Here is a 21,554-nt window from a genome sequence, read left to right as displayed (position 1 = left end):
CTATACTTGCCTGGGTTTTTGCCTGTGCACCTGGTAGTCTTCTTTACTGACTCCACGTACTGTGCTCAAGCTTTCAGTACTGAAATTCCTCAGAGCTTAGTCTTGCACCCTCTACTCTGTTTATACTCTTTTATGAAATCTCATTCGTCAATATAGCATTCACTATGAAACCTCCATTTCCAAACACAGGTCCCCACAGCCATGAGTGTATTTGAAATCCTCACTTAGCATCTAAATCTAACAAACCCAGAACAACACTCTTAATTTCTCTTTCCAGTAAAAAGTCATCTCCTCGTAAAGTCTTCCCTATGTCATTACACTATCAACATCTACTTAGGAGCTCAAGACCAAACAACCCTCTCTCTTTTATCAACCCTAAAACCCAATCCATCAGTGACAACTTTTCACTAAACTTCCAGAACTTTCTCTCTAATATCACAAACCTAGTCCAAGTCACCCCATCTCTTGTCAACTCTCAAGAAGTCTTCAGATTTGTCTCCCTTCTTCTACACTTTGCTCTCACCACCAGCCAGCCCAACGAAGCAGCCGCACTTTAAAATAGGAGGTAATGGAAGGATTAGTGATAGTGGTCATTGGAATCAAGTCTTGAAGTAAGAGCCAGAGGAAGAAGTTGTCAGATAACCAGGATTAGTGACAGTGGTCATTTAAATCAAGACTTGAAGTAAGAGCCAGAGGAAGAAGTTGTCAGATACCCAGGAAAAGAGATATCCAGGGAGGGGGACAAGCAAGGGACTTTAAAACTATGAATGAAAAATAGCTTTTATTCTAAGAGAAATGGAAAGATGCTGAAAAGTTCTAAATAAGAAGAAAAACCTGCTATGTAGAGTATGGGTTGGAGGGGTAAAAATGGAAGTTACGTACCCCTGAAGAGGCTCTCAGTGCAGACCGGGTGAGCAAACTGTGGAGGTGGAGAAGAATTCAGAGATAAGGCATATTGAGAAATCATGAATTCGATGTGGAAGATGAAGGAGCAAAGGGTATCCAGAATAACTCCTATAGTTTCAGCTTACGAAATTCAACAACAGTTGGTGCTACCTACACCCAGATGGGGACGATGAGGTAAGGAACCGATCATTCAGATGGGCTGTAGTGCTGGAGGTTTTACAGGAGCATCAGCTGAACAGGTTCTGAAAAGGGACAAACGTCACCAGGCGCCAACGTATGGGAGTGCTACGAAGTTGAAAGTCTTTGAAATTCTAGCTTCCGGGTACCTACAATATGCCCCTGATAGTCTGGATCTGGAAGGCTGACATTCTTGCTAGAGAGTTAAGTAGAGAGGCCAGTTCTATACACAAGCACAGAGCACACAGACTCAGATTCTCTCTAGCTACCTTCCAGGACATCCTTTAATTCTGCATTAAATCGGTGCTTAGTGCTGGAAAATCTGTGCTTAATTGTAGCCAAATGACAAAATTAACTAGTAGCAACAGGGTACACAGCGAGGGCTCTTCTTGTATAATGGCATTAACCATATCACCAGAGAGAGAAACAACTCTACTAGAACCTTCAAAATGCCAAAATGTTTAAAAGAGAGAGAGAGAGAGAGAGAAAGAAAGAAAGAAATGAAAAGAAAATCAAGGTATAAATTTTTTTAGTGTCAAGATCAAAATCACTCACTCACTAGCTCTGATCACACACTCACATAGTTAATCAGCGTCAGAAACACCGAATATCTTCAAAAACAGAAACTGGTGACACGTGGGCCACTGAGGAAGTATGGGCTGCCCAATTTTAATCTAGATGGATAGTCTAAGGCCATCCATCCACACTCTAAATAATGTAAAAAAAAAAAACTTAAAGAGAGCAAAGCTAATAAAAAGGTTATTTCGTTTTTTTAAAAAGGCTTGTTTCGTTTAAATTGATTTTAAAAAATACTACTCCTATCCATCCATTCATCTAATTGACCTTTAAAATCTTTGTAAACAAATAAACATTTATCTAAAGTTGGCCAAATTTTATTTCCATGAATAAAAATACGAATTTTGAAACAGTTTTCTCAGGTAAACCAAAATAAAGGACTGTATGACAAATGACTGAATGCATAATAATATGATGGTCTTTTGTAAATTTGTTTTATTTGTAATAAAACAAACACTGATACTTATCATTAAATTTAAATATCTGATGAAAAACTTTATAATTTTTAGATAAAAAAGAATTTAGACTTTAGAGATCGTGTTAGGTTATCTCTTTTCATATTTTTATGATAATAGTTTTGTTAAATCATTAAGACTGCCTTGAATTACGAAGGCTTTTGGTGGGGAAATTAGAAATTAGTGCTATTCAAAGCACTGAAGACAACTTTCGGCATGCATAATTCTATCATTTATTGTTTCATGAAAACTTTATCAGGAGAAGAATAGATTTTCTTTGTCTTTCATCTGCATTAGTTAAAAAGGTTATTGTGCTTCTGTTTCTTAAAAACAATATGGTAAGTAATATCCAAAAGAAGAAAAATGGAAAAGAGAGATACATATAACTTACTGGACTTGTCAAAAAAGAAACAACCAATCCACAAAAAATAAATGTTTTTATGCTTTATGAACCTTTCTTACAAGAATAAAATACCTTTTGAAAAGTAAGAAATCTCATAAGACTTTAGGGGACTTGAGAGGACTCAACACTCGACTCTTTGCTGCTGTCATGCTTGTTCTCTTCCTTTATCTTCGAAAAGCTTAACTATGAAGGCTCCACTGTACTTGGAAAAGTCACTTAGAAAAGATGATCAACAAGTGAAAAACCACTGAACACTAAAAACTTTAGTATCATGTTTCTGTAAATCTGCAGCATAGGAACCACACTGATCACGTAAGCTAATAGACCTTCACAGATTATTTTAGTTCCAGACTGATTTATTTAGACTTGTCAGAATCTTTTCATATCACAAGTCTTTCTTCATAGTTTCTAATGGAATCCAAATCAAAGTATGCACCTGTGCCCTACTTTTAAAAGGGAGTTGGAAGATTGGGGAGAGGCACAGAATGCCGCTAGGTGGGCAGAAGCTACATTTACAGATAAGTATGCATATCGATGTACAGATCTATGTATGTAAGTGTGTATGTGTGTGTATGTATGTATATATGTATGTGTATATGTATGTGTGCACATACATCTATAAAGGCAAATTTCCATTTTATCTATGTAGTTCCTTTATAATGACTCATGACATTAGGAGTCCAAAGTTCAAATTACTCTAACCATCAGTGATAGCGATGTCCTTGAACACCTGAATACACAGGCGGGACAATACTGCTTAACACCTACAATGCAGGAACTATGTTTACTATATACATTAAGAAACTAGAGATCTGAGAAGTTAACCTTTTAATTTCCCAACATACAAATTTAGAATCTAAGCAATTATTCTTCTTCTCAATGACCAGGTGCTATGATTTTAATGCCTGATTGCTAAGACACCTATAGAAAACCCAAAGACAGATATGTGGGTTAAATTTGAAAATCAAGGGACGCCTGGGTGGCTCAGTTGGTTAAGCGGCTGCCTTCGGCTCAGGTCATGATCCCAGCGTCCTGGGATCGAGTCCCACATCGGGCTCCTTGCTCAGCAGGGAGCCTGCTTCTCCCTCTGCCTCTGCCTGCCTCTCTGTCTGCCTGTGCTCACTCTCTCTGACAAATAAATAAACAAAATCTTTAAAAAAAAAAAAAAAAAAAAAATTGAAAATCAAGGAGTTAACCCATTGTTTCTATATATCTCCCACATATACAAAAGGTACACATGTTAATGAACTTGTTTTCGCTTGTTTAAAAAAAAGTCAGCATATACACACATTTAAAAATCAAGTTTTGATTTTTCATCCAAAAGACCCAATAGTATAATTAAGTTTCTGAGATGTTTTATATTTAAAAAATATCAGCAAGGATAATGTAAAATAAAGGGTTAATACAATTTAAAAATTTAGTAAAGTTGGGTCAACAACAAAATAATTTAAAAAATATTTAAACAAAATGTCACTGTGCTATTTTTTTTAGAAAATTGAAAGAAAAAAGGAACTAAATATAATCACATCTTTTCAAAATGTTGTTGTGAGGGAAGCTTTCTAATATGAAACAGGTTTTCCATTTCTCCAAATATAAAAAGCAAAGAATTAACTAAAACAGTGAATATATAGGCCTACTTTTTACAAGATTTCCTCTAAGTAATGGTTTACGAAATTCAATTGAGAGTAACACTAAAATACTATCATTGACTTATCAAATATTGACCATGAATATATTTGAGGCAGAGAACACACACAGTGTCCTTCAACGTGCCATAGGAGGTCAGTATCTAGTCTTGTTTGTAGTTTATTATCAGATAAATAACAGTAATTTTCCTTTGACTCATCCCCACTCACTAAACTGGATTCTTTATCTTCTGCCTCATATAAGTGTCAAGGATCAATGATTTTAGCATCACTTTGGGCAGTAATTCAAGAAATTATTACCAAAAATGTCTTACCTAGTAAGCACTAAGTAGTTAACCTTATAAAATTTCTATGTGTTTGCTTAAACTTTTTGACTACTAACCCGAAGTACTCTTTCCATAAAAAGAGCAGAAAAAATTCATTCGATAACAGGACTTTCTCATGAAGAAAAATAATCCATTTAATCCCATTAAGTTTTATTTTTAAAAGATCACGTCACATAATTTTAAGTGGAGTTGTTATTGTATAATTGTAAGCAATGATGACTAAAGGGAGACAGAGTTAAATTGTTTAATGGAAGTTTTAAAAAATTAACAGACACTTACTTCAATAGACTTTAACCATGTGCAATCCAATGGACTGTCCTAAAAGAATTCAAAAGAAACTAGTAATTTTACACTTTCAAAGATAAAGTAAATGTTGAAAACGGAAACAATACATATTTTTTTGAAAATGCTCAAAGCCCTTGTAAACATGTCAAAGAATCTGAATTCTAACTTTTTAGCTGAAAACTCAAAATATGGAATGCATTTTCCTAGACTATTCTAACATTTCTTTTCACATGAATGAAAACTAAAAATGAAAGGACAAAACCAGAAATACTTCCAATAGAAAGCTAAAAGCTTGTTTAGGAAACATGCACATACATATAAATATATTTTCATGAGTAGGGGTAAGTTAGGCAAGATTACAAGAATAAACTTTGGTCCAAAGATTTACATTTTTATATTAAAAATCAAATGTTCTTTTAAAATAAATTTTCACATATTTCAGAAAATGCAGACTGCCTCCCACATTGCTGCTACATAAGGATAAAAATCCCACTTGCCTAGAATGACCTAGAATAAGAACCATCTCCTGTCCTCTAACAGCTGAATACATTACAGATGGGACAAATAAAGGTCACTTCTTCAATAATTTCTTATATTAATACATGCAGTAACTGAATTACTTCTGCCTTTAAAAAATGAAATTTAAAAATGAAATGAAGGCCCAAAAATACAGCTTTCAAGAACCATAGGGGATGATGGGTTTTGGACAAGTACATGTTCCAAATAATCATCTCAAAGTTGGCTTTAGAAGGAAACATTTCTAAGATAATTATGCATTTTCTTGCCTTCTTAACCAAAATGGGGATATTACCATCTTTTCTTGGGGAGGACCCATTTATATACATCAACTTTTATCTTCTTCTGAACCTGTAGCTGCTGTTGCACATGTAGATGACAAGTAAGGCAAAAATTTGTAAACTCTACAGTTTTCCTGTAAGTTTCATTTCTCATGAAGTTCCTGTTGATAGCTTGTATTTCTGGATCATTTCTTTCTTTCTTATTAGTTAGGCAGAGTAATCATGACAATCTCCTGAGCAACGTAACATAAGAACATAATTATCTTCCAACAAAAAAAGTTAAAATATGTAATTACAGGTTTGAAATGTTGAATTCAAAAGCCAAAGTAATAATCCTCCCCCACCCAAGTAGTCACTAACCTTCTAGAACACAACTTCCTGGTATTGTTAGGTGTGGTTGATTTGTCAATAGCATTCATTCACAGTATCTTGTTTCTGTGTTAGTACAAGAAGCAACTCGGTGGCAAGAATTTACCTTATGGCCCAATTTGTTGTTTTAATGGTGTTAAGTTAAGAATTCAAAGACACTGGGGCGCCTGGGTGGCTCAGTGGGTTAAGCCTCTGTCTTCGGCTCAGGTCATGATCTCAGGGTCCTGGGATCCAGCCCCATATGGGGCTCTCTGCTCAGGGGGCAGCCTGCTTCCTCCTCTCTCTCTCTGCCTGCCTCTCTGCCTACTTGTGATCTCTCTCTCTGTCAAATAAATAAATAAAATCTTAAAAAAAAAAAAAAGAATTCAAAGACTCTGGATTTGGATATCTTACGAAGATCTTGTTTTAAAATCTACAAACTCTTCTCTATCAGCAGAAGTCTCTTCTGAACTGTTTCATAACCTAAACATTATTCTGGAATAACCCAAGAAAATAATGGGGCAACAATGGAAGGCAAAGAGAGTACAATTATTAAAACAAAACAAAACAAACAAACAAACAAACAAAAAAACAGTGGTCTCACTTCTTCAGGATCAACTCTAACTCTTTACAGCAACAGAACGGTATTACTGTTTCAAGTAATAAAACTAATTTTGGAAAGAACTTTTAGTGAACATTTTTCAAAATGTCACAATCAAATGACTTAGAGTGTTCGAATACAACTAAATATATATGTATATATTTAGTATATATATATGTATATATTTAGTTGTATTCGAACACTCTAAGATCATAGCCACTAAGGTTTTTATCCACTTTGGCAGATAAAATGTTTATATGCAATAGGAGTATTAGGAACTACGGTGGTGTACACACACACACACACACACACAAAACAACCAAACTCCTATTTTGTCTAAATTGCTATCTGCTAGGGCAGAAGCCATCGACAAAAATCCAATGCCCATCAGTTAGGAATCTGACAAATAAACTAGGCTATATCCATACAATAGGGTACTACACAGCTATTGAAATAAATGGCTTAGAGCTGCAAATTGCTAGAGAGAGATGTCTCAGTTATCTTCTTCAGTTAAGAAAAAAAAAGTTACAAATGAGTATATTCTGCAAGATGCAATTTGCATATTCTTAATATATGCACAGACCATCCTGCTGTTATAACACACCACCTACCTTGGATACATCTGTGGGGATGGAGATAAGCGCGGTGAAGCTACTATTTTTTAGCCACAACCATCTTTGAGTGTTTCTTATATCAAGAACATATTGCTTTCGTTAAAATAAAAAAATAGACGGATGATTGAAATCAACCACTTTTGCTGCCAATGTAAATGTGTTCAGATAATATAGTGATCAGGAGAGAGAACTTCAAAAATAAAAAACAAAAGACACACACACACACACACACACACACACACACACCCCTCTAGTTGTTTCCTATTTTGCTGACTGCTTTTCAGCCCCAAAGCCGACTTCCTAACATCTGATTTTGAAAAGGCATGCTTCAAAAAATCCATGACCCACACCTCTGCATTACTCTTCCAATTAGCGCTGGGTCAGAAAGAGGGGCACCTTCCAATCTCTTTTCTAATGACTAAATAAACACAATCCATGTGATCTAATTTAATTATGTGTGTGGTGCAGATCTTTTCATTAGCTTTAGCTGAATATCTGAAAATAATTTGATCAGCTCATTTTTCCTCAGCCTCATTGTTTTAGAATGCATTCGATCAACAATATTGAGTGTTTACTATGTGCCAGATACTGCTCTATATATATTTTTTTTTTTAAAGAAAGAAACACAATAGTGGGTTTCTCTAAATCAGGGTCCAGTAAAGAGACAGGTGCCACACTGGGTATTTTAAAAAGAGGAGATTTAATACAGGTGACAACAGAGCTCAGAGAATAGTGAAGAATAGTGAAGGAACCCAGATTAGCAACAGCAGAAGCCCCCAGAGCCACTCTCATCCCAGGAACTGGAAAGACAAAGGAGGAAAGGATGTTGAAAGTGTCCAGGGCTGGCTTCATTTGAATGGAATTGGAACAACAGTAGGGACTGCCCCAGGAGCTCCGAGACAGAGACAGCCACTGCTAGAAAATGCTGCTCAAGAGAGAGAGAACCCTACTTTTCCATTCATTTAGCTTTCCTACTTGCCTGCCAATGTCTCCCACTGGTCAACCTTCTTGAAAAGCCAGGGGGCAAGAGAACTTGGAAAACATAATTTGCAACAGAATGGATAATGCTAAGAGACATTCAGTCTTCAGTAATGACTAATTAGCACTTTGAGTCTCAAAATCTGTAAAACTGCCCTCACTTTCCAGATGTCTATAAACCACAGACATGAGCACACACGAATACGCACAGAGCACATGTGTATATATGTGCCCAGCCAGACCAGCAATGAAATAATGCCCTATAAGGAGCTTACGGAGTACAGCCTTTAGAGCTTATGGGGATCTAAGAGACTCTCTGGATCCCCTAATCTCATCGCCTTTTTTATTCTTTTAAAATTTACGTCTAGGTAGTTTGTAACAGGTTGCCACCATGAACGCCATTATATTTTTGATTTAGCTATTAATGGAGCATAGATATGCTATTTACTTTAAAAGCACCCTTACTTTACTGAATTCAAGTCATTTAACGCTAACCATTCTTTTCTTTAATTTGAGGTACTCAATCACATTCTCTTGAATTAATGAAATATTTATCTAACATTATCCACTGCTTACTCTTTTTGTGTTCCATGTAGACACTGAGTAGGTATTCTAAAACAAAATATAATAATAGTAATAATAATGATGATTGTGCGAATAGGCTGTTTATTTTCTGATTTTGATGGAAACTCGTTATTTTTTTCCATTAAATATCATGTTAACTATTGGTTAGAAGAAATTTCTATTCCAATATTAAATAAGTTCCATTTTTCAGTATGTTTATAAGGAATGGCTATTGAATTCTATCAAATGTCAGGATTTACTGAGAGGATTATAGAGTAATAGTTCTTCTTTAACAATGGATTTCCTTTTTATTCATTCTTCTGTCTCCTTTTCCTCTTAATCCTCCCATATTTCTTGGCTTATATCCAAGATGCCTTGGCGTTATAAGAAAGCCAACCAGCAAAAGTCTTTCTTTGTGGTTATCCCCCTGTTCATGAACCATGCAGCCCCAGTCTGAGTGGGATCTGTGGTTCTTCAACATTTCCTCACTAGTTCCACCCCTGCTGGATAATGAATGAGAAGCTGCTTCTTCGCTGCCAGATCCTTGCTTTTATTCAATTTCCAGATTCAGAGCTATCCTAAATGGCTGAGGTTACTTAACGTTTAACTTCGGTGTCATAAAGGAATGTAGTTTTATATACCCTAGAACTGCTAAATAACTTAGAACTCTTTTGCCCTCATTATAAAGTGAAAAACAAAACAAACAAAAACAAATCGCCCAAAACCCAGAGAGTTAAGTAATTTTTTCCAATGGCATGCAGAAAGGCCTAGTAGACTTCAGCCAACATCTCCGCCTGCCAACCAGGTAGTATTTTTCACATACCATAATTATTCCCTTGTCTGTTCGGTTTGGGCAATGGAACTTTTCCCATATGAAAGTATATTCAAGACCTGAGAAATGAGAAAAGGAAATCACGTGCCTTGATCCATAGCAGCCAACCTACTGTCTTTACGGTGGGCAGTGAGTAATGCTGACACTGAGCAGAAAGGTCACCGAGTGAATGAAGAGCCACGCGTCAAATGAACAGCCATGTACAGCTATGGCTGGCAGTACCCGGGCATGGGAGGAGAGTCAGGGATACCCCAGAGAAGAATGAATGACAGGACACAGCGAAGGACTGACCTGACCGGAATGGAAAATAAGGTAGTACTGATGTTAGGTGAGCAAGTTTTGCAGCCCTAGATCTGAAGTTTGTTCATTAGGAAATAGGTCAGTGAGAAATTACCATAGGATTCTGGAAAAGGGAAACATACCAAGAGGCTACAATCAAAGATGGGTTTTTGAGGAATCATGCTCCAAGCATACTTCACATTCAAAAGAAGTAATTTCAAAATTATCTGCTGTAAGGCAAGACATGCTGCCTCTGATGAGTTCCTTAGAACTCAGATAATAGGTTATATTGAACAAATAGTCCCCAATTAACTGATTTTATATCTTTGGATGAGAAACAATTTCTGATGAAATCAAACTATCACACTAAGAGCAAAAGTAAAGGAACTGTGACAGGAGGGAAGACTTCCTGAATGTCCAGTCTGTGCCAAGCCATACGCTGAGGACGACCGTGGAACCCCGCCACAGAACCAGCGAGCTTCCAAGGCTGTAAAACATATAAAAAGCTGATGGCAAAAGTGTGGCACTTTCAGCTTAATCTATTAAAAAAAATAGTTAATATAAAAATCATTAGAACAGCATAAACTAGATCTGATACTCAGTTTTCACCACCATCTAATTCACTTCTTCTTTGAAGCATTTCAAGGTCTAATAAGAATTTCTCTAAATCTAGGCTCTCTTCTTTAGAAACAGCAATTCTTGTCACATTTTGTTCTTTACCCTAGAACCTAAAAACTCTTTTTGTTTTTGGAGATTCATTAAGTCCATAAACACGGCCCCTGAACGATGGACTCAAGTTTTTTCTTGCTGTAATACAAAGACTAATGATTGGTTCCCCACCAAGAGAATGACAGATTGGACTATTTGTGAATGTGAAGCCTTCCACTTTATTCTATCTATGTTTTATCAGGTTAAAAATTCTAAACTGATAATACAAAAAAAAAAAAAAAATCCTCTCTTGAGCAAAGGCTTGTGTTACATTCCACATCTAATCTCAAAATGCACCAGACCTGTGAAACCAACAGTTACTTTTAGATCTGGCATGTCTACCTTTGACATGATAGTAAAGTTCATGTACACTCACACTTGTGTTCTCAATCTGCTTCCCATGGCAAAATCACCTTAAAATTTCTAAGTCATGGTGAAAGGAGAGAGTATCATATTCGCAGCATACTGAAATCATTTAATAAAGCTTTTTTATGGGGGCAGGGAGACTGCCTCAAATGAAAGTTGACTTTGTTAACTCAAACACATGTAGCAAGGGCAGTGTTCCCTCATTTTGATTTTGAAGGAGCAAACACCTCTGGGAAGGAACTCAGCTTTCCAAGCGTAATCTGTCTTTGAAGGCCAGATGTCTCCTGATACCTCAAATGCCTATCGGACATCTCCATTTCTGAGGCCCTTGGGGACTTCAGGCCCCACTCATGTATAAAACTAAATCCATCATCTTCTTCTTCCTAATCAGGTCTACCTCAGTCCAGAGTTCTCAATCTCAGTACAGACCAATATCAAATCACCTGGCATCTCAGGGCAGAAATTTGTGTCTCATTCTTGACTCCTCTCTCTCCTTCAACAACTCCCCCATGCTATTGGTCTTCAAACGCTGACTACTTCACACCCCAAACTGCTCTCTACTTCGTCTATTTCAATTCACCCCAACTACCCTAGCGTATCCTAAGCCACCACCATATCCCACCTGGATCACTGCCAGAGCTGTTCACCTAACCTCCCTGCTTTCCTCTTGTCCTCTTCAGTCTCGTGTCTCCCAATGTACCAGCAATCATTCAACACACGTCTCACAACATCAGGCCCCTACTTCAGGTTTTTCATCTGTTCTCCAATTTTCTTAGGATAATTTTCAATCCCTTCTCACGATACAGTTTCTGTTTATTTCTTTACAATCATATTAGTCCATTCCTATCAACCCCTACTTGCTCTATAAATGGAATACTCTGAACCTTCAAGGCTCCATGTTCCCTCTTCATTCTGAGCCCTTGGGAAGATGGTGATCCCTGCCAGTGAAGTCTTCTCCCTTGTTCCCGCCACCTGCCTAACTCCTATTTCTCCTCTAGTCATGAACTTAAATTTCACTTCCTCTAAGACAGAGAACTTGACCTCTAAAATTTGGGTTAAACAGTCCTCCCTAATGTATAGTTCCTATTAAAGTGCTTTTCTTATTCTTACTAAAATTTTATTCCCCTTTTATATCATCTGTGCCTGGCAGACAAAAAACTCCAAAAAGATGTTCAAAGGGCAAATTAACCTATGTTAAAAAGTGATCATCAGGTTAATCATTTTCAGATACAAATGGCAGCAATGCATTTTTTTCTCCCCCTCTTCTTTTTTAATCTTTTTAAAAATTTTTTTAAAGATTTTATTTATTTGACAGAGAGAGATCACAAGTAGGCAGAGAGGCAGGCAGAGAGAGAGGGTGGGGGAAGCAGGCTCCCCGCTGAGCAGGGAGCCCAATGTGGGGCTTGATACCAGGACCCTGGGATCATGACCTGAGCCGAAGGCAGAGGCTTTAACCCACTGAGCCACCCAGGCACCTCTTCTTTTTTAAAGAAAGCCTTATTATAGGACATTTGTAGGATGTTGTCTATTGTACTCGATTTGTCCACTAACCCAAAGCTAAAGACAGAAAGATAAGCCACTTCCTATTTAAACAGAATCATAAATATCTGCTGCCAGACAATTCCCTCAGGGCTTTTTAAAATGTGGCTGAAAAAGCTCTTCTACTCATAACCATAATCTGAGTCTGGCCCACTTCTTAAGTTCTTAAGAGAAAAGTTAGGAGAAAAAGGACAGAATCATAGAGTCAACTGTCCTCTACCTAGGCTGTCAGGGCAGGGAAAGGAGGATTAATTTAACCAAAGGTAAATGGGATGGACAGCAACAAAATCTACCATAAATATGACAATACTTTCAAGAAGGGGAAAATTTGATATCTCAAGCCTTGGCTGGACATATATTTAGGTGATACACTTATTGATTACCCTTCCACCTATCCAAAAACGGGGAAAAAGAAATTAGAGACCAATAGGTAACGAAGGGTGGCAGAATGAGCACACAGCCCACACTCCCACTTTTTGGCTTTACATTATGTGAGGGTCCTATGAATTAAGGGACATTGTAGAAGGAAGCTAGGCTGGCACCTCAGAATAGTTATCCGGCCACGCAAAGCAACAGCAGTGGGAAGAAGCCATGAGGTATGATTTCTTCTGATGGCAGCTGTTGAAGAGGTGGGGCGAAAAGGTTATGTCAGCACCAGATGTCCTACCCTCCAAAGCTGCTCAGGAGGCCAACCGCCAGAGGCATCCTGCCCAGAGAGGGCGCTAGAGGGATGGACCAACGGCAGGCTGAAAGGAAACATGGCTGCCGGCTTTGGAAGGTTCTCTGAAAGGGCAATGAGAGTAATGATCATCCATATGGAAAACTCCGCATCAGTGAGGCCATTGGCAGTTAAGGAGACCAAGCCAGATCAAACTGTGGAGTCTATCTCATTACTGCCCCTCCCCCCTCCTACCACCTATTCCCACCTATTAAAAGAAGGAAATGAAAGTTGACCCAGAGACCAACACCACCTCCTTCTCCTTCTCTGAAATATATTCCAAGATAAGAAATAAGAAGGAAGTGAAAACACAGAATTCACTTTCCTCTTCCGAGCCATCTGCAAAAGAAAAGAGCTTAAAGTTGGGTATAAGGTTGCAGCATGAAACGGAAATGACTAAAATGCACTAAGAAGTTGCAGAAAACCTTCAAAATGAAATGTGAATTAAGGAAAAAAAAAAAAAAAAGAAATGTCAATTAAGGGATAGGAATGCGAGCCCAGGGGGCCTCAGGAAAAATATAAAGTAATTCCATGTTAATACTTGACCAAATTCAGATTGTTCAATAAACTGATTAGAGATCTGTCATCATAAGGGGTTTGACATACACAAGAAAGTACACTACCCAAGGGAGGAAATGACTTGCTAGATCTCTACATATTAAAGACAAAATTTATTTAAGCTATTCCTTAATACTCAATAGACGAATCCTTCTGTTCATAACCACCTCTCTTTCCAATACGTTTTATTAATTGCTAGTCACATAGCAAAACAGGTGTCTCCAAAATGTGAGAACACATCCTAACCCCTTTAATACATGTTTTTCAACATATTACATTTTAGAATAATTTTCAACTTCAGTGAAATTCATTCAGGGTTCTATGCCTTAATGAGATGATTACATGGTATGCAAATAAAGTCTTCTGCAGCTCTGTTATTACTCCTGAAAAAAATCTCACTAAGTACATAGATTACTGACTCTGAAACTACCATAGTTTCTGACTTCTAAAAAAAACTAATCATACATAGGTAAGAAATTGGGTTTTGCAACAATACAACTGAAATCTCATTCTTGGGGGGGTGGGGAACAAGTAAAGGCAATTCAACTGTGCTGCCAAAATGAGCCTAATTTCTACGGGTTTTTCCCTTAGCAAGGACACTCTATTGGCTTACTCAGTGCACTGCTCATGACTCTAAACGCAGCCATACGAAACACTCCACACACGTCCTAATCAGAGTGAGATTTTTGTTGGCCCATCTGCTTTAAATTTTATGCCAAGAACCAAGAAAAATCTTGGAAGTTCTAAGTCCTAGTTGTAAAAACAGAAGATAAATTTTGAATCATAGACTGTTAGCCCTGCAAAAACACTCCAATGACAACTTGATTAATTCAGAGCCTGTTCTGATTGAAGTGTCTTTTCCCCTAAAAGAAATAATAGATTTCTCTAAACAATATAACTGCACACACGCTAAAACAGTTTAACATAGATCACCCTTAATTGTGTTTTTGTGTTGCTGTTTGTATGTTGTCTGTCCAAAAACTTGAGCCACGTTCAGCAAACATCCTATAATTAGCTATGGCTTCACCTACAGAGACAAGCAGCACAATGATCTCAGGTTCTTAATATTCCTTTGAAATTTATTTCAAAGCTGAGCTAAACAAATCAGTCAGAAAGCTTCAGCCAAGCGGTCCACCCACGTTCAACAACCTTTTCTCTACCTAATGATAATTACAGTCTGTAGAACAGGCAGCCTCTAATAAACGATGGCAACTTTAGAAGACAGATATCTGTAGGGGCCTTTCTGTTGCCATAGAAATATCTTTAGGCCACCTTGTCCTCAGCATGAAACATTACCTCCACATTAACCTGCTATTAAGGGCACATGCACACGCGTGTGTGTGTGTGTGTGTGTGTGTATGTGTGTATGCGCGTGTGTGTGTGTGGCTGGGCTGGGATATATATTAGCCCAAATTATAGGATAACTCACCCTGTCCTGATGGTTATAAATGATATGTGGTTCTCAGTTCTAAAACATTCCCCAAAATGGAGAACACAAATCTTCTCCGTGACAGCAGCCCCTAACTAATGGGTTCCTGTTCCCTTGGCTCAATTGAAAACTTCCATAATGCGGCAAAGCAATAAAGATCAGCAAAGAATTCTCCATATCCCGTTTCTTCATTCTAAGCTCAAGGGTCAGTGCCTTCCTAAAGTAAAGGCATCAGCCACAGTTGTGAAACAGGGAAATAAATCTCGTCATGTTAACCCAAACATGAAAAACCTTTTAAGAAGCCTTCACCGGAGGGTGGGGAGACTGCAATACTGTTTTATAATTAAAGGTTGTTTTTAAAAGAATCAGATGAACTTCCTCAAGGTATACTAATGGCTAAAAGATATAATTTTATTTTACGTATCTGTAAATACTTTCAGTAGAAATTTGTGGCCTACCTTTGGGGACCACAGGTACAAAATGGAACTGGGTAATCCATAGTGCTTATTTCGATGTATAAGACCATTTAAACACAACATTCTAACTAAATATAAAGGATAATTTAAAAAGCAAAACAACAAAAATATAATTACTTGGGGCTTTTATGATCCCCAAATGCGGATGTTATGTCAGCACGCAGGTAAGGAGGGAAGGAATGGGGAAGAGCATGAGAAGGGTTACAGATTTAAACTCAGTGGGGCGAGGGGGGAAATATGTACAATTTTAATGCTGAACTACTCCGAGGGAGGCAAGGTGTTTCTTAGCCACTTCCCATACCTAAGTTGTTTAATTTAAGACTCTCAGGCATTACAACGGGGCCTCTGACATTCGTTCTCTCAATTACTTCTAAAATACGACCAGGGGAGGAGGTAGAAGCGGAGTCTCCTTCCATTTTGACAGAAGCGGATACCAAAGCTTAGGAAGATGAAGTGATTGCCCAAGTTCACAGACGTGATCACAGGGCTGCCGGGGAGTAAAAATAATCCTAACTCTACAGCCTGTGTTCTCTCCAGATTTCATTATGGTATTCCTTTAGGTGTTCCTTTATTTAGCATGATAGCCACACATTTCATTCTAAAATGTTCTCCACACAATGAAGAAACTGTCAGCACATGGTAATGATACACTGCTAAACCAAAAACATTAAAGATTCCTCCTCTCCTTTTAATGTTATTCTCACAGATAATTCCTTACTGCAGAAGTACCAAAGACCCAACCCATCAATCACCCTACACTACCTTCAGTGAGAAGAAATCACTAGGATTGGTGCCAGTCTTACACAAGGAGCAACCGAAAAATAAGCGTGCTCCCGCAATATGATCCTGAGTTTTTGTTGTCGTTGTCGTTGCTGTTCATGTCATTTCTTTTGGAGAACCACTAAGGCATCCATCTGTACAGTCTTCACTAGCTGATCCTAATAGGATACAGCTGCCTTATTCAGATCAGCTCCTCTGCCTGTGCCACTGCAAAATTATCTCTATAATTTTTTTTAACAAAAAAGTTGGCCCACAAATCAAGACCTTATGCTTTTTCATCTGTACTAACAAGAGTTTTTATGTAACATGATCTTAAAAGAAGATAGCCTCTCACTTGGCCAGTGCCTAATTGCTATATTAATTTTTTAAGCAATACCATTTAAAAAAAAAAAAAAGAGAGAGAGAGATGCTGTCTGTGTGTGGCATCTGAGTGTGCCAGAACATGCTGAGACAGTGATGAAGTGATCCTCACATCAAGAGATGGGCAATAAACACTAAAATTAACCACAGAGACTGAAGTCGTATTAATTATGGCATTCCACAAATACACGATAAGCCTCTAAGTAGAGCAGTACAAAGAAAATAAAAGGGAATGATAAATTTGACACGATACTTGAAAGTCTACTAAAGGGATCAAAATCTGGCCATCTTTCTAGGATATTCATGTTATTATGAAGAAGAACAGGGTTTGCATCTCAAGCCAAATTCAAGAATAGGACTATGTAATTATTTTTTCAAAGTTTCACTATCCATATTTCAAGTCACACAATTCTCACATACGTAGATCAACTGAATTTTAACAACTGGGTATGTGAAAAGTTAATGCCTCAGAAGTTTCAAAATCTTCCACCGTTCTTGGACCCAGCACATAACAAAATCAAACTGAAGATATACTAGTGAATACAACAAAGTTGTCTACATCAAGAAGGACAATAACCAGGTATTTTCTAATGACAATTACAACACAGTCAATAACCTTCAAATGTCTTCAAATGCCCTTAACAGCAGTTAAGGGCAAAGAGAAGACTAGAAATGCAGACTTAATAGATCAGAAATAAACCAAGCATTCTCGACCATGGACTTTGGGGGAAAATGCCAGACATGGTTAAACGTTCTACATGTTAATTATAGCTACTAAGGGTCATTAATAATACCCAGTCTTATAGTTGCGCCTAGCACAAATGTAACAGATTAGTTTTCTGGGATGTCTAAGTTAATTTATGTAACCATCTCCAAAGCTTTTGGTTCCCTCGGATTTTTCAGTATACAATATAGCAAATGCAGTTTCTATTGGAGAGTATAGAATAAGGTACTACCTAACTTTATCAACCTCAGTTAAGTGACAGAACGAGGATTTCTCATTTGTATTTTTCTTATTACTCACTCAGTTTGTTTAATTTTCATTCCATTAGCTCACTGTGAATTTGGGGTCCAAAGAGGCCAAAGGACATAATGTCAGATATCCTAACTACCTCTGAGAAAATTTTGTCACTTCATTTCAATGATGATCATAAAAATTACTGTCACTATATTCTGGATTATTTATTACAGGGCTGTCACGTGATTTCAGTGTCTGAGTTCGTACCTTTATTTTTTATAGTACTAGCAACACATTGAGATATAATTTTAACATCCCATCAGTGGGAGAGGAAGAGAGGCAAACTTAACAGCGATGTCTATGAGCCAAGCACAGGCCAAATGGTGGCCCTGGGAGCCATAATGATGGTTTCCTAGTAGTTCAAATTGAGAAGCCTAAAAGGAATACATAGAATTCGGTGGCCCAGGACTGTCAGACTCAAAAAGCCTGTGCTGGGGGCACCTGGGTGGTTCAGTCATTTGGGCGTCTGACTCTTGATTTTTGACTCAGGTGATGATCTTGGGGTCCTCAGATCAAGCCCCGTGGCAGGTTCTGCTCAGTAGGAAGTCTGCTTGAGATTCTCTCTCTTCCTCTGCCCCTCCCCACTCCCCTCTGTGCACACATGCTCTCTCTCCTTCTCTCAAATAAATAAATAAATAAATCCCTTTAAAGGCCTTGAGGTTTAGCAGTATGGAGCCATACTTGCTGACAGCAATTCACATTCAGCAAAAAACCATTATCCGTCACAGAAGTGACATTAATTTGAATTTCATAGATTTCTGAAATGTTGATCAAATTTAATTTGCCTATCTGTTTTATTTGTATGGCTACATGACACTTATTACACAGAGGTTGCAAGCCTGTTTCTAAGGCATACTTAATAAAATATTATAAACGAAAAAGTCACATACAATTTTAGAGACACCTAAAAAAAACCCTAAAGGGGTTTTTTCCCTCCCTTTAGAAGGAACCTAATCATTACTCACATTTAACCTGTTATTAACCATAATTCCATTATTCAATCACCTCTCACTTCCAAATAATTGTTTTATTGTCCAAGTAAAAGCTTTTCGGTTGTTTTTGTTTTGTTTTTGGCCTAGCTAAACCGTGAGGCAGCACTAAACCTTTTTTAATTTTCATGAGGTTCTGCTGAAATATCTTGCTATCATAGTGAATTGTTCCATTGGTCAATTAGTAAGCTAGGTAGCTAACAGTACAACTTCAGAAATACACAGTGCAGAGTAAAACCAAAGTATCTGCGCCCAAGTCCAAGAATTTCTACAAGTATTAGTTCCTGTAATCTTGTCCTTGTTAAATTATATTGAAAAGGAAATTCTAATTCCAGAGATTTAATTACCCATTAATTTAGTAACTGAACTTACATTGCATTGTCCCCTTTTCATTTTATCATTGCAAAACCTACAGAAAAGCAGAGAACACTAAGAAATGCTCCACTAAAAGTAGTATCTCAAACTCTGGATATATAATAAAACACACTTTGTAGGTTTAATACATTTTTCTTCAGACTAAACATCAGTAAAATTGTAAATGTTTATAAAGATGCTTTCTCCTCATGAAATTTTCAATATGGCGCCACCACCACTACCCCAAACTAGATTTATCTAAAATGAAGCATCTCTATTTCCCCCCAGTTATTTCATCTCACCTTCCTAGCTTTTTTAAATTCAATTGTTCCAGTCATAAAATCCAGAATAAAGGTCCCTGTTTGAGTTGGTCTTGTACCTTCATATCAGATCATTCCTTTAATGAATTGGAATTTGACTCAAAATGGATACTGACTGAATCTTCATCATTATGTTATACCATTAATTCAAGTCACCTTATTACACCAGTAATTACAAAAACCAAACTCTCAGCTGCTGTCACCGATTCCAGTTTAGTCCCAAAATGTTTTCACAAAAAAAAAAAAAAAGATTTTTAAAAAAAATTTTTAAAAAGGTTTTATTTATTTATTTGACAGAGAGAGCGATCACAAGCAGACGGAGAGGCAGGCAGAGAAAGAGGGGGAAGCAGGCTCCCCACTGAGCAGAGAGCCCGATGCGGGGCTCAATCCCAAGACCCTGGGATCATGACCTGAGCCGAAGACAGCCGAAGGCTTAAACCACTGAGCCACCCAGGCATCCCCAAAAAAGGATAGATTTTTTTTTTTTTTTTACAAATACTGCCATATTCACATTTTCATTTATCCTACGTGGGATACTTGGTACAACCTGAATCTTTAAGTTGAGGTGTTTTACCAGCTCCAAAAATTCTCAGCCAACATGTTTTCAAGTATTGGCTCGCCTTCATTCTCTCTGTTTTCTTCCTTTTGCAAAGTCTGAAAACAAGTACATTCAACCACTATTTTACATTTCTATTTCCTTTTCTCTCTGTATTTGTAATTCTTAAAAATATCCTTCCTTTCACCAATTCCCTCTTCAGTTCTGACTTTATCTGCTTCTTAACCACTCTATTCCATATTTTATTTCAACAGTGTTTTCCATTTTTAGAGGTTCTACTTGGTTGTTTTTCCAGATCTTCCTGGTCTTTCTCAACAGCTGTTTGTTACTTGTTCACTTTTACGGTTCATCTTTTATTTCTTTAAACATGTATACACAGCCATTCCACTTTATATATGGAATCACTCCACCACCTGAATTCCTTCTATATCCAAACGTTCAGTGTGGCTATTTCAGCTAACGCTCATTCAAGATGGCTTGACTCCCCAAGAAAAATTGGTGAGAAATTATTCTGGCCTGCTTGATCTTAGCCCATTCAAATCCTGAAACCTTTACTGGGGGCACTTGAGAGAAGACTTTAGCCTATTTCTGCTGAGAGTAAGGGTGCTGCTGACATGACCTGAAAACATTTCAGCCTGTCTCAAATGTCCCAATTTCATGTGAGTATCTCAGGTTGAGAACTTTCCTCTGCACTGTCTGCCCAAATCTTGATACAGATTGAAGAGTTCATACACATTTGCCTCCAGAGCACTCACCATTCCAGTTCTCAGCTCTGATTCTGGGGCATTTGTTCTCTTTAGGTAAGCGGGACAGAGGAGGCACAGACTTCGGAGATTCTCCACTACTTAATCCCCACCCACGCACCACAAATTGGATGCTGTTGGTTTGAAATGATACGTCTCTCACTGGAAGCCAAATCCGTATCATTTTCTTAAGCAGTTACATCAGTCTCTTAGTTCCGACTCTGGAATACTTGATGGCTCTCTTCTCATTAGAACATATTCATCTTCCTGCTTATTGTTCAATAATCCGTTCACATCTTACATCTACCTACGATTTTTCTAGGGGCTTCGTTACGTCCTCACTGAAGCAGCCTCTGCAGGTCCCTCCAGCTCAGTGCGTACTCTGCCTCTCTCCCGATCTGCACTATCCTTTCCTATCCTCTTCTCTCGGCGCATCTAACATATGCCCCATTTTAAAGCCCACCTCACACCCACTTTCTTTCATGAAACTTTCCATGCTCCAACATGGATTTCCCCACTCTCCTCAGTTTCTACAGGCTTTTTAATTCAAAATGTAACATCAATGACATCAAATCAAGGAATTTAAAGAATACAAAGATCTTTCTAGGTCACCTATTTTGATCCTAAAATGAGTAACAATCGAGACCCAGAGAAAGGTGCAGAAGGGCATCCAGGGGCTGAATGACAACGCCCACATTTGTCCCGTTTCTCCTCACCACTCCGAGGCTTTTTTTCATTTATACTTCCCTGGTCATTCAATGCCTCCTTCTCCCCTCTGAACAAGAGTTCTGCATTCAAAGCTTCCCCACAGAAAGAAAGCCAAAGTGATGACAATGACCCACAGTATCTGGCT

The 21,554-nt window shown here is 37.8% G+C and overlaps 1 protein-coding gene across 4 annotated transcripts in view; it reads right to left on the bottom strand.

Moving 5' to 3' along the window:
* The window catches only part of KLF12 (KLF transcription factor 12), a 425,486-nt gene that overhangs the window by 172,793 nt on the left and 231,139 nt on the right, over nt 1–21,554 (bottom strand). Inside the window, exon 4 of one of the 4 annotated variants that reach the window (XM_080799528.1) lies at nt 4,769–4,807. The exons of the other annotated variants lie outside the window; for them this stretch is intronic. Coding sequence (XP_080655654.1) covers nt 4,769–4,807 — 39 coding nt within the window. The remainder of the gene's footprint in view (nt 1–4,768; nt 4,808–21,554) is intronic. 4 annotated transcript variants of the gene reach the window in all.

This window comes from Martes martes (genome assembly GCF_963455335.1).
Source record: "Martes martes genome assembly, chromosome: 3".
NCBI classification, from domain to species: Eukaryota; Metazoa; Chordata; class Mammalia; order Carnivora; family Mustelidae; genus Martes; species Martes martes.
Note: the sequence above shows the minus strand (reverse complement) of the source record. Positions and strands in the feature narration are given on the sequence as shown.